At 43.2% G+C, this 14,980-nt stretch overlaps 1 protein-coding gene across 2 annotated transcripts in view; it reads right to left on the bottom strand.

Moving 5' to 3' along the window:
• Nucleotides 1-14,980, bottom strand: part of KCNQ3 (potassium voltage-gated channel subfamily Q member 3) — a 660,337-nt gene that overhangs the window by 73,853 nt on the left and 571,504 nt on the right. For both annotated transcript variants that reach the window (XM_069220769.1, XM_069220768.1), the window contains one exon: nucleotides 7,903-8,008. In XM_069220769.1, the coding sequence (XP_069076870.1) occupies nucleotides 7,903-8,008 (106 nt within the window). The remainder of the gene's footprint in view (nucleotides 1-7,902; nucleotides 8,009-14,980) is intronic.

Raw genomic sequence — 14,980 nt, forward strand, 5'->3', positions numbered from 1 at the left:
TTTGTAATTCCCGTGTCCTCCTTCCTCATGGGATGTGTTAAGGTGAGCATTTTCCCATTGCAGAAACTGTTTCCGCCGTGTTTTTATCCACAGTGAATCCGCCCCGGAAAAGGTGGCGGATTGGCGGGTTGTGATACTATGGGCGGTACAATGTCTTCCGCCTGTCTGTTGGCGGTGACCGCCACGCTGCTTGTCTGTACCGCCGTGGCGGTCGGAGTGTTAAAGTGGCTGTCTTTGTTGGCGGTTTCCGCCACGGTCATAATTCCCTTTTTTTGTCCGCCGGCCTGATTGCCGTATTACCGGACCTTTAACAGCGTCCGCCAGGGTTGTAATGACCCCCATAGTGATGTGTTTTATATGTCCTGACAGTGAAATATTGCTAAATTGGTTTTTCACTGTTGCATCGCTGACGGAGGCTGGGAGATTGCAACCCACGCTGCGTGGTTTTTAGATCATTGTGCGGCTGGATTTCCAACGCAAGTACCGCTGGGCGTGTAAAAACAACGCAAGGCCTGCCCGGACCCAAGAGTGCTGATTGGATCGATGCATCGCTCTCCTGCGGAGAGAAGGACCAACGTGCCCTGACTCGACGAAAGGAGAAATGACGCACGGTCCAGCTCGTGAATGGAATCGACGCAGCGTGCGCCCTTTTTGATGCACACTAGCTGTGCGGGGTTATTTTTGACGCACCCAAGGTACTTTTTCACGCTAACAGTGTTAGTGTGTGTTTTAAACTACATAAAGACTCTCTTTGCTTTTTAATTGATAACTTGACTTGTGTATTGTGGATTTTTTTCGTTTTGGTCTTGTTTTATTTAGATGAATATTTCCTATTTTTCTAAACCTTTGTTGTGTCATTTTGTAGTGTTTTCATTAGATTACTGTGTGTGTTGTAAGGAATACTTTACACCTAGCACTCTGAAGTAAAGCCTACTGCTCTGCCAAGCTACCAAGGGGGTAAGCAGGGGTTAGTCGAGGGTGATTCTCTTTTACCCAGACTAGAGTGAGGGCCCTTGCTTGAACAGGCGGTAACCTGACTGTCAGACAATGACCCCAGTTCTAACACCTTGCAAAAGTGAAAAACGAATTTGGCCGTATTTCACTGTTAGGACATGTAAAACACACAAATACATATCCTACCTTTAACATACACTGCACCCTACCAATGGGGCTGCCTAGGGCCTACCTCAGGGGTGCCTTACATTTATAAAAAGGGAAGGTTTGGGTACACTTGCCAGGTCAAATTGGCAGTTTAAAACAGGACACACAGACACTGCAGTGGCAGGTCTGAGCCATGTTTACAGGGCTACTGGTTTGGGTAGCACAACCAGTGCTGCAGGCCCACTTGTAGTATTTGATTTACGGGCCCTGGGCACCTCTAGAGCACTTTACTAGGGACTTACTAGTAAAACAAATGTGCCAATCATAGGGAAAAGCCAATTACACATACATTTTACACAGGGAGCACTTGCACTTTAGCACTGGTCAGCAGTGGTAAAGTGCCCAGAGTACCAAAAACAGCAAAAACACAGCCCAGCACACAGTCAAAACATGGGAAGCAGAGGCAAAAAAGGCAGGGAAGGTCGAGTCAAAGATGCCAGATCTAACAGGCATGAATATATATTAATTCATGCAAAACATTACCTGCTCATAACATTGAAAAAAGAGAAGCTATATCTAAGCACCAGTTAGGGATCCTATTGATCACAGACAGACCTCTGGCCCTAGCATATTTTTGGCTATCCATAATTCACATTCTATTATAAAAAGGGATCATGAAGATGACCTTGGTGGAGGTCTGGCAGTCATATTAATACAAAAAACTATCCTGCTACCTTAGCAGTTGTCAGAACATTCCAAATTAGTTACTCTGCAAACTAGCAGTCGTCACATATAACACACAGGTTACTTAGTATTCTGCAAGCAGTAGTCAGGAAACACGTTATTACACCAAATCACTTGTCATAAGAATATCATGAACGCCCATAGTAGGAACATTAGAAAACATATGGCAAGTCATCAAAACATATTAGTATGTTATGTCCATAACAGGAACATGTTCATGCATATATCAATACATCAAACACAGGTAGGCAATAGATATATTCAAGTCTGTAGAAAGAACTTTTAGTATATATATTATTCCTTTTGGAAATACCTGGCGTTAATGGTGAAGGAACCTCTAGTGCCTGAAAGATGGAAAATGCCCCCCCCAGCGCTCCTCTGCACAAAACAGGGGCCTCTGATATCCTTTGGCCAGAGGAGGACAGCACGCACCTCCTCTCTACCGGGGCCTGTGATCACTGGGGGCCCCCCCAGGCCTCAACCAGCCCTCACAATGGGGGGGGGCAACGTCCTCGGGATAATGTAAGGGGAGGGGGCACCATGCACCCCCCCTCCGACTTTGTAACCGGCCCCTCCAGGGGCCCGTGATCTCATGGGGTCTACCCCAGGCCTGCCCTGGCCCTCTGCTATTGGGGGGGGGGGGAAGACCCTCCAAAAACTGATACTGGTCCACACGGGTCCACCCCGTCTGCGGCCTCCACAAACAAGTCCGGAGTGTCGGGAGAGCAGGGGGAGCCTCCGGTGAGGCTTCCCTTCCCCCTGCCCGGCAGAAGAGACAACAAGGGGCCTGGTGGAGCGAGGGAGCCTCCGATGAGGCTTCCTTCCCTGCTCACTGGCTCCAACAGTTCTTGGCGGCCCGTCGGGCTGTCGGAAAGGGGCAGGCAACAATTTAGGTGCCTGCCTGTGCCCCGGTGGCGGTCTACGGAGCACGCTTCACCTCTGGAGTACGACAGGAGCGCTCTTGCTCCAATTTGGCTGTTAGTTGGATCTTCTTGTGCCCTGGGGGCACCAGGCACCATGCTCGCTCGTGCTTAGTTGAAGCAGCTCCCCCGGGCTGCAGCGGTGATTTTGGGCATCAGGACGCGCTTTTACAAAAGTGCTTGAACCAGCAATGAAGCCCAGGTCGCGGCGGTGATTTCCTTATGCAGAAATGAATAAGTGCTTTATACGGCGCCCAGCATCAGGAAGGGGAAGCATTTCCAAGCGCTAAAGAAATCCCCCAGCAAGCACTTTTCCAAGTGCTTAATTTCAGCAAAAAGGTGCAGCACCTCTCGTGCTTCAAAGTGGATGCAGGGGTCAGGGGCCACAGCACCCTGCCCCTGGGGGACAACAGTCCAGGAAAAGGGCTCACAGGTGGAGGGGCCCAGCAATAGGCCAGCACAAAGAGGATGCAGCAAGTGGCAAGTCCTTTACAGTGACCAAGCAGGTCACAGGTCAGCACAGCAACAGCAGTCCATAGCAGTTCCTGGTGAGCCCTTCCAGCACTTTCTAGAAGTGGCATTTCTGTAATAGTAATAAAAAATACACCTACACCAGTAAGCAGCATTTATTATCACCATCATAACCATACCAAGCATGCCTACGCTACCTCTCATAAATCAGACAATACCCCTTACACATAAGGCAGGGCATTTCTAATGCAATCCTATGAGAAGGCAGCACTCACAGCAGTGAGACATCACGTTAGGCATTTTGTCACTACCAAGACAGACAACACAACCTGGCACATGTTCTGCCTTCTACATACATGGCACCCTGTCCATAGGGCTAGCTAGGGCCTGCCTTAGGGGTGACTTACATGTAGTAAAAGGGGAGTTCTGGGCCTGGCAAGTAAATTTAGATGCCAGGTCCCTGTGGCAGAAAACTGCACACAGAGGCCCTGCACTAGCAGGCCTGAGACAGGTTTGAAAGTCTACTTCCGTGGGTGGCGCAAGCAGCGCTGCAGGCCCACTAGTAGTATATAATTTACAGGCCCTGGGTATAAAGATACCACTGTACAAGGGACTAATAGGTAAATTAAGTATGCCAATTAGGTATAAGCCAATCATACCAACTTTAGATGGGAGAGCACCTTCACTTTAGCACTGGTCAGCAGTGATAAAGTGCTCAGAGTCCTAGAGCCAACAGCGAGAGGTCAGAAAAACCAGTAGGAAGGAGGCAAAAAGACTGGGGATGACCCAGCATAAGATAAAAAGTCCAACAGGCACATGTGGTAGAATCTTAAATTCTCTGAGCCAGTTCACCTCTGCACTATATGAAAAGTAAGAGTTGAATTGAGAGCGCTTTCCTCATTGAAAGTCATGTCTGCCGTCACTCCTGATAGCGGTGGAATGCTTATTTAATCTAGAGGCGAAGATATTTAGGCAGATGTATAATCCTAATATTATGAACAGATATCCAACCCTGCACTTTAATTTAACAGCTTGATGCAGTGCTGGACTGGAACTACTGACACCCATTAAGTCTATCAATTAAAAACACCATGTTAAAAACGGTTGACAAAGCACTGCATAGATCTTTCTCCCCCTGTGGTACAGAGTAATCTGTTCATCTTGTAGACATGTGCCCTGTAAACTGTATGTCACGTGCCACAAAAACATGACACCTACAAATATAAAACACAAAAAAAATTAATTTCTGTTTTCACTTTTGCTTTACTTTCCCACTACTTTGTTACTGCTTTCACACATTTGCCTGCTGGTCGGACTTCAAATACAGCAGGCAGATGTGTGTCACTTCCACTCAAAAAGGATGCTTGTATTGCTCTTGTTATCTTGTGGAAAATCTTATGCTCTCTGCAACAGGACTGAGTTGGTAATGGTGACAAGTCACGGATTAATGCTATAGGTCTGATCTGTTTATTATGCAAAGTTACGTCAAAGACAGTAGTTCTGAATTATTTATTTTAAGAATGATTGTGCTGATGAACAGTCCTTTAGTCTCCTATTTATTTCTTTAATAGGTCACCTTTGATTTTAGCTTCTTCTCTGTCCTATAGAGCGTCATGCAGCTCCCCAGACAATCCTTCCAAACAGTTTGCTTGCTGAGCATATCATCTACTGTGTGCTGCATCCTGTTCGACCACTACTTCAAAACTAGGCAGCCATCTTGGTATGGTATTGTCTGTAGGGTATCATTATTGTACCATTCCAAGATATCCACCATATTTAGAAGCATTATGTTAGCCACCTTGGGTTACGATAACAATGATACACTACACACTTCAGCATTCAAGATAGCCCACCAGTGCAATGTTTACTGAACAGCCACCTTTGAATGTTACTGTGTATGGTCCATTGCTGTATTTTAGCTTTCAGATGGACAACAGTTCGCTTCTAAATGTCACAGCTATGTTAGAACTCAAAAACAACAATATGCTGTGTACAACACCATTACAAGATGGCTGCCAGCCACTCTATTTAAATTTATTTTTGCATTGCGAGCATCTGCCCACCAAGTTTATGTGATGGCATTTTTTTTACTACCTTTATTCCTTGAATTTATCTTCCATACGCTTGTGGAGAATGTTTGTGTTTTATTGTGAAGGAATGCAAGAATGAGTCAGTGGACTTTGGTAATGATGTATGTGTGAAAGCATGCATATATGTTGACTTTCCGAGTGACTAAACTCAACAGTAAGTGAAGAGACACTCTATAAGCCAGACTTTCTGGCATTGCCTGTGCTTGTTCTTTATGATATGCACAGTAATTGTGTCCTGTAGTGTAAACAGTCAAAAAGAATTAGAAGAGTTAAAAAGATATACAAATAATGAATTTTAGCCTATATTAAGTGGTGGTTGTGAAAACACATTGATCCAACGATGTGGAAGAAAAAACAGGGAATGGAAAGCTTGGTGCATGCTAGTTATTGTAATGGTTTGCAGGTGGTTCCATTTATAAGAAAATGTCACTTTTCGACAGTCAGGAGAGGGGTCTCAGGCTTAGAATTAGCAGACACTGTGTTGTACAAACTTTATTATTTTCTCTCTGTCCAATAAATGGTAGAGGTGTGTATCCTTCTTCTGTGCATCAGTGCTGTGACTGAGTATTTGGGATTTATCAGGACTGGCAAGGAACCGATGTGCAGCATGCCTCTAGTAAGTGACATTGTACTAGTGGTCTCTTGAAAAGGGGAGCGTGGAGGTGGCCGGTGTCTCATCTGGAAATGTCCAACTGTGCCTCACCACTAACGACAATTCAGACAGGATAAAACAGGCACTGCCTTCTCAGCCAGGAATAGTGATGCTGTTCCTAATTACCTTCCACGTGTTATATACAAAAGTGGAGGTACTCAGCTGTCAAAATACAGACACGGCCAAAGTTAAAGAAAATACGGTGCTTGCATATGAGTGGGTGCGCTGTATGAAAAAAGATGGTGCTGAAGAGGAAAAAGAGAAGATGTGAAATATACAAATTGATTTTTTCAGAAAGATATGAGGCAGAAATTGGTGCAAATGTCTAACCGAGAGACTGCAAAGAACTGATGTGAAGAGAACAAGAGTGACTGAGAAACTTTGAACACCACTGGCGTAGCGTGGGGGGTGCAGGGGGGGCCGGCCGCACCGGGCGCAACATCTGGGGGGGGGGGGCGCGCTCGCACTCGCGAGTGCTAAAATCCACGGGTTAGGGAGCGCAAATGACTTGCCTTGCCCCGGGTGCTGACAACCCACGCTACGCCACTGTTGAACACCATTACCTTTTCCACAGACCACACTAACGTTTACCTCAGTCTGCTTACAACGTTTAAATTACTGCTTAAGGAGAAGATTGAATCTTTTGAATTGTCTCAGGCAGAAAAGAGGAAGTAATCTTCTAATTGGCGGCAGTCTCATGGTGAGCAGTGCACCTGCTCGAACACCTTTGAAGTATGCCAACATTATTTTGAATCCTATTTAAAAAAAAAATTAATGTTCCTCTTTGCTATCAAGCACTGTGTGCTTGTAATACATTTTCAAAATGTTATAATGCTTCTTGACTCTCTCCACGTCAGCGAGCAACCATTCGGTTTTCCTGAAAAAAACACCATCCTTCTCAGTTTGGGGTGGAGGGCTTTTAAGGACGAGCATAGCAGCGCGCAAGGCTGCTTTTCCAGGCTGTTGGTATCTATTTGGGCTTTTAACCAGACCCACCTCACCCATCACTATCACTGGTTCGTGGGCTTTCCCTTCAAAAATCCTTTGTTATAATTGGTAAATGCTTTCCGTTTGTCCCTCCTTTGGGCAGTTTGGTTATCGCCTTGGAAATCGGCCCTGTTACATAGCTTATTGCACTTTTGCCGGTACATTTGACTATGAGCAAACTTATTTTTCCTGTTGTGTGTCTCCTTCACACTCATGTCGTGGCGCTTTGAATCAGCTTGCTTATGTGAAACTGTTTGACTTTTTATTTTCAATTTGTGTGGCAAGAAAAGTCCGGTTAGGAGTTTACAACGTTAATAGCTCTAACATGAGCAAATGCAAGATCCATTGCATTGCAAATGCTTGTTAGTAGATCCCACCTCCTTCTGCTAACCCGCCAGTGTCGCCACCCTCCCCAGTTATAGCACCCAGAGACAGAGGAAGAAGCGAAGTCATTTGGTAGCAGTTTGTAACTAAGCCAGATCACATTAGTGCCCCAGAAGGAGGCGAACACATTTCAATATTATACTTGATATTGATTGGTAGCATAAGCCCAGTAGAATACTGAAATGCTGGGAGTTGATTGGTTAGAATGCACCGCCTTTGGTGAGGTCATGGTCTGATAATACTGATCAGGGAAGTTATATCTGACAACCATATTGACAGACTGAAACATTGACATATTGACAGAAACATTTGGTGGCTGTCATCTAAAATAATATTCTGTGTGCCTTTCTCTAAACATAATTACCGATGATGCCAAGATAAACAGGTCCATGCTTTTTTTAAACTGTATTATGGCATGAAAAAATAAAACAAGTTGCAGAGTAAACTCCTAAGAGGTGCACCATGGATCAATAGTGAGATTATTCAAAAGCATTTCAAAGATGTATCTCAATAAAACGAAGCTGAAATTAACAGCATCAAATACCCAACATACCTGGCAGCTCGGATAGCTGCTTTTATTGTGGGGATTAGGTCTTCTAAAAGGAAATCATTACTGTAGCCCCTGTCATCTGCCATGGGATCCCCACCGGCTCCTGCATCTGTAATATTAAAGCGCTCAAGTTACAGTCTCTTGACACTCTGCCAAGATCTTAATGCATTGCTGACAGAAGGCTGCGGAAATCAGACAAACTCTTTCTGATATGCAGGAGAACTTAAAGCATTCAAATTGTTCAATTATAAAACAAAGTATTTAGATGCTTATTTTTGGCAGAAATGGTAGCAGTCGGAATTATCCTTTCTTACACATTGGGCTTCCAGCTATGCTTACCTGGGAAGTGCTGCGCGGCACAAGGGCTTGCAAAGTAAAACTTGGTTTTAAACACACCTTAAAAATATATGGCGAGAACGCTCGAAGAATTAAACGAGCTCCGCTAACATCTGCAGTGACCTGCCATTCACTGAAAGACCAACTTAGCCTTCCATCCTACCGATGTCAATAATATGAATAACATCAAACTGGAAAATAGTACTCCTTGCTATGCACACTGCTTAACAATGCAAAACTGATGCCAGGGTTATTAACGAGCGCTGAGTGAAAGAAATACAAACGAGCAGTCTGGATGTGTATTATGGAGTTCCATGCCAGTGAATAAAATGAGCAAAATGACTGTAACATAATGAGTACCTTATATTAAGTGGTGTAGCACAATAAACAAAGGTGGGCGCTGCTTTGTGAAAAATACCACAAATTGACATCAGTATGTCGAATTTTGAGGACTCCAAATATTTGTGTGGGGAAACCTGTGACCTGGATTTGTCAGAGCGAAGTATGGCCTACACACATTGCAGGTGGGAAATACAGACACTTCGAAAACTGGAGTGTAAAACTACATTACGTATGACATTTGGGGCCAGATTTACAAAGCCCTGGCACCACTGGAGCATCACTTTTTGTGCGCCACATTTACAAGGTGGCAAGACGCCACTTTTTGTGGCTAAACGCCTCCTTGTAAATATGGGCCCCTCCGATGCAGTTCTCGGTGTCAGAAGGGCGTGCATTGGGTGTTGCTCTGGGCGTTCCACCTCAACACTTATTGCTTTTGACAGTGCCCCAGATTTACAAGAAGGCACAAATCTGAGCAGCCCCAAAAACTAACGGCACCCCAGGGTTGGCGTTAGCATGCCACAATGAGGAGGAATACTTTTACTCCTCCTCGTTTTTGCTTTTTCGAGCACAACAGGAAGAGCAAAAGGCCATGAATGATTGTTTATGTGCAGGAAGTTACACTTTCCTGCGCATAAACAATCATTCAAAAATGATGATTAGGTACTTCCATGTGTGCTGCATTCTACAGCACACATCGAAGTCCCAAATTGCCCTTGTAGAGTGTTTATGTGCAGGAAGGGTCATCTTCCTGTACATAACCAATCAATCCCCTCAAAGCAGACACCCTTGCACTATGGTGCAAGGATGCCTGCATTGGTGCTGCCAGCTGAATTTAGCACGGTACAGGGGGAAACACAGGGGTGTGCCATATTTTAGTAAATACGGCACATCCCTTCATTTCAAAAGTGACGCAGATCAGTGCTGCAAATTTTGGCGCAGCACCATGCTGTGCCACTTTTTAGTAAATCTGGCTCTTAGTTTCCTGAACTTGTTCAGTGCCATGCAGTCCACTGCACTTATCCATTCAAGGAAGGTATTGTGGCGCAGGGAGCGCAGCACTACGGGAGCAGTTAAAGTCGGGGGTGTAGACAAGTTGTGCAATTTAAGAAAGGATAAGCAACTTTGGGTAGCAAGGGATGAGCAACAGTACCAGTACTGAAGAAAGGAGGCAGCACATATTATGGAGAACAAGCACTGGTAATGCCAGTAGGTCTGGCTTCAAATAAATGTTTTATGGTAATGTGAATCATCACACACCAGACCTAAAATCCATGTAAGTTAGTGGCTGCCCTCCTCCCATCTGCACTGAAATTATCTAAATTGTCAAAGCTTTAATATCATTCCTATGTCATGTGTGTATCCCTGAACGTTCAAGCTTAGGTAGCTGTATAGATAAACAGAATGGTCACAGCAGCGAGGAGGACAAGCACTGTTTTTGTGAAAGCACACAACTTTGACCAATCAAAGCATGTACTCTTCGCTCCGAACACATGGGTGGAGCCAAAGCCCCTCTCTGGTGATGCTTACATAAAGTCTGGCGATAGTGGTCTGTCAAGCCAGACCATAAAAATAAGAACGGAAAGAGGTGGGGGATAGACAGGATTGTGGCAGATAATCACACTGGGAGAAGGCCTGTGATTTGGAAAAAAAAAAGATGTAAATGAATTGCAACTCGAAAATGGACGACGGCCATGAAGAGGCTTATGGCATGGTCTTACTTGGGGCTTTAAGTGATGTCTCATACACAGTATTGAAAACTGACTTTGGAACATGCCCAACCAGGCTCTTTTTTTAGATCTCCCCAATGTTAAGGGCCTAATTGCTGACTTGTTTGCATTTCACTTGTGTGAGAAATTCGGTTGTTGGTTGGGGAGGGTGTGAGCCCTTTTCAAGCATAAGCCTCAATTCCCTGCCAGGGTGAACCACAAAAGTCACTAAATCAACACATGCACAACCTTCTGGTAGCTTGGCAAAAAAAAGCAGTCAGGCTTACCTTAGAAAGTAAAAACACAACAAAGAACAATCCCACACCTGTTTAGAAAAAATATAGTACATTTGTAATACATTATTTGACACCAACACAACAAAGATCCAATCAATAGAACCTGGGATATGCAATTTCAAAGATTTTGGTACAAAAAATGTGCCTAGAAGCACAGAGTACCAACTTTGGATATTTGGATGAGCCAGACCTGGCCACAAAGTTATTAATTCAGGTCACCGATGATGGAGTGTGGGCCGGACACAGGGACTAGGTGAGGCCTGTTGAGAATTGTACCTTATGTCCTCGATGTAGAGCGTATCTCCATGCAACAGTGGTTCCGAGGAGCGATGCAGGACCTGAACCGAATTATGTTTCATTGAGTCAATTCTGATGAGGAGCTGCGAGGTGAGGTCCTCAGCGAGTAGTGCTGAGCTGCATAGGCTCTGATGAGGAGCAGTGAGACAAGATCCACATCAAGCTGCATCATGCTGTATCGGTTCCGATAAGGAACTGTGAGGGCTGTGTTGGCTTGCCTGGGCTGTGTCAGTTCTGACAGTTAGCACAGCTGGGCAGGGACAGCACATTTATCCCCGCTTTCAGGGGTTCAGGACTGGGGAGGAACCACTTGAGAGGTTAGGAATCATACTATGCAGTGTCCAGATATAGGGTTTAATGGTATTGGAGCCCTTGGAGTCACTCTGGTGGTCCTGGGTTCAAAGTACAGGTCAAGTCCTTCTTCCTCAGGCAGCAGAGCAGTGCTTCTTCTGAGTCTTCCCTAGGTCCAGAAGTGATCTGCAGAGTGGGTCTGAGGGTGAAATATTTATATCTGGTGCCCTCTTTGAGGTGGGTGAAGAGTTGGTAGTTCCCCCTACAGTAGTGTCTGGAATTCCTTGCCTCCCTTCTCTGGCCACATTCCCTCCGGGGGCACAATAGGGTAGTGTGAAGTCCTTTGTGTGTGAGCTGAGCCAGAGCCTTTGAAGTGCAAATGTGGTAGGTGACAGCTTTGCCCTCCTATCAGGTCAAATATGGCCCATCCTACCAATACCCAGACCTTCTATTGAGATGCTGGCTGGAGGAATACACAAAGGCCATCTGCCAACTTACACAGTCATGTAATCCAGTAAAAGGCTGCAGGCTCCAAATTGTCAGGAGTTGCTGAAAAGCTGGGGTAAAAGTCTCTGGCATTGCTCAACCTAAACCAAATGGTAATTTGAGTATTCAGGATGTCCTGAAAAATGAGATACCCATGCAAGAAACATTGATTCCGGTGTTACAGGACAGAGCTGATGGTTTTAAATTATTCATCCTTGTTTGATCCAATAATTACTATAAACTCCTAGATTCAATTCATACAGGAATTCCAATATTAATTTCTGATTGCAAACTTGTGACAGCATTCACAAAGTGTGCTTCACTATTTTTTACAAACCATACAGCCAACACGTGTTTTGTTCCCTAGTGGCTAGCAATCCTGGGGCTGTTTCAAGGTGGTTTAGAAATTGATGGCCAAATTCAGAATCATAAGGTCACTCAAAAACAATCTGTAAAAGGTCCTGGTCAGGACACAGACCACATTATAACTTAGCTGTGTCAGGAATAAAAATAACGTCCTTATTATTTCAAGCAGTCACATAGTTTGAAATGTCCGAGTATGTCAGCCCTGTCAGGGTCATACTAAGTTGGTTAGGAAAAGAAATGCCAACTTTCTAACAGTGGCATTTTGAGAATTGTGACTTAAAATCCACTTTTATCATTAAAGAAGATTTTACAATTCCTCCAACATCAAACTTGACTGCCCTACCAGCTCCCAATCAAATGTTAGCACTGATTAAATGTAGTAGGGCAACCCAATGGTATCCTAAGAGAGAGGCTGGCCTCACAATAGTGAAAAACAAATCTGTAAGTTTTTGCACTACCAGGACATGTAAAACTTAAAAGTACATGTCCAACTTTTTAATTATAATGCACCTTCCTGTTTTTGCTTCTTAGGGTCTACCTTAGGGGTGACATATATGTAATAAAAAGGGAGTTTTAGACTTAGAAAGGGGAATATATTGCCAAGACAAATTGGCAGTTTGAAACTGCTGGCAGGGTGCATTGGCAGGCCTGAGACTTGTTTTTAAGGGCTACATATAATGGCAAAGAAGTAACCACTGTTTATGCTTCATGTACTTTAGCAGACACTGAACAATGTTACTCTGTTATTGAAAGGGAGAATTGACAGTGCTCTGGGCTGTCAGCCATTTCAAAATGTATGTTTGAAGTGTACCACTCGTAGCAAGAGCACATCATTAGTTGTTATTTCACAGCTTATGAAAGGAATCATACTGTGTTAAGTAGTTTGTAGGACCTTATTTCAGATGCTCCCAGCACCGCCATCAGTGGATTAGCCAGCAGCAAACTGACATTTCAATTCTAAACACAAAGTCACCACAGGTGATGCAGGAACATTGTGAGTGATGAGGTATTGATCTTCCATACACTGTGTACTACACTACATATCTCTCTTTCTTACTAAAACATATATACACATTGTAATGTAGATACATGATCTACAATACACTACACACAAAAACAATACACATAGGTTAAAGTCAAAAGGAAACAATAACATAACAGATATGCTAAGGGCTTGAGACATACATGTGGCAAGTCTCCTAAAAAAGGTGTCCCCATGAACTCTTTCTATTAAACGTGGTGCTTCAATCTGCACACATAATATTGGACATACAAGGAATTTGAACAAACAAGGTATTCTTGCAGTCATTCTATCCTTCTCTGTCTTATCATATCATCCCAATCTCTCTTCGTGATCTTATCTAACACTAGCCTCTTTTCCACTGTGAATACCCAAACCACTCTTATTCCATTTTGTACCATCCTCCAATTCAACATCATTACTCTTACTTATCGTGGGTTCTGGATACACAGATTTACTTTTACGTGAACATTCCAGGGCTATTTAATCTTAACCAACTGACTCTCTTTCACTACAAGGTTCCTTGCTCTAAACACTACCTCACAATTCCTTATATATGACTTCTGTTTGGCTTTATCTATTCGTCCAATACTTGATTATTCACTACTAGAGATTCATCTCTTTTGCCTATTAATACCACCAATGGAGGTTTTCTTCTACGTAATAATTCAAATAGTGACCAGCCCGTTGTGCAATGTTTACTAGTCTTGTGGAGCATACGCAATAGTTACTTATTCTCTATCTGAAATATGAAATAAGACTGCATCTAACCCATAAGCACTAGCATAAGTTGTAATCATCGTTTTACATGCTAACTTAAAATTACCCAAATGGGTGCCTTTTCGATTTCTTGTACTATGTTTACAAATTCCAATTCTCAATTTTCCATCAATTTTTTTTTTTTTTTTAAAGTCCTCTATTGGACTTGGTTTTATCAAAGAAATTCCTAAAAAACATGGAGTAGAAGTTGATGACCTCCAAAAATGATCTCAAATCATTTTTGTTACTAGGAACTAATCATTAACAATTGTATTACTAACTTTTCAGTGGGACTTATTCCATGGATCTGATCTCAATGGTATGCCCAAGATATTTCTTGCTGCTCACTTCCTATGTACACTTTTCAGACTTCACAGTTAAACTATTTGCAAGTGAAATTTCTAGTATAAGCGTTAATCTGACATCATAATTTTCTTCCATCAAAATAAATATATATATCATTCTGGAAGTAACATACTTCTTCAAATATTTTTGTGTACGTCTCTGAAAAAAGGATTTGGCATAAACCAAATGGCATGTGTTTATACCGGATCACTCCCAACCAGATCACTCTGAATAGTGCTATAAAATGACATGAGGTGTTGCGATGATGGATTTAGTTCTATTTGATGGTATCCAGATTATGTCAATTGTAGAAAACCACCTGCTGTAACATTTAATTTATCTTTGGCAATTGGAGCCTGTCAGTCCATATAGAATCATTTAGATCTCGAAAATCCACACACATCCTTATAGAAGAGTCTGGTTTGCCCCACAATAGGTGCTAACCATTCCAATTACTTAATTTCCTGTGTTATTCCACTATCAAACAATTTCTTCAATTCCTCTTTGATTGCATCTTTTATAGACTTGTCAGGTTCCTTACTTCATGAACCATTGGTTGGGCTCCACATCTTAAAACAATCTTATGCTTGAAACTACAAAGTCCTCTTAGATTGTTAGTGAAAACTTATCAGTACTGTTGAACAATATCCTCAAATTCAACTACATAATTTAGCAATGCTATTTGCTCCAGGGCACCAGAACGAATTTAGATGCCCATGGCAGCTTGGTGAATTAAAACTAACAGGGGTGCTCCTGTCTTTGCCACATTCACCCTCCCACTAATTTCCTGTCTTTGTAGGCAATGTTAGCAGTACAATATCCATGCAAATCTAAAT

The sequence above is a fragment of the Pleurodeles waltl genome, chromosome 2_2 (genome assembly GCF_031143425.1).
Source record: "Pleurodeles waltl isolate 20211129_DDA chromosome 2_2, aPleWal1.hap1.20221129, whole genome shotgun sequence".
Classification (NCBI taxonomy): domain Eukaryota; kingdom Metazoa; phylum Chordata; class Amphibia; order Caudata; family Salamandridae; genus Pleurodeles; species Pleurodeles waltl.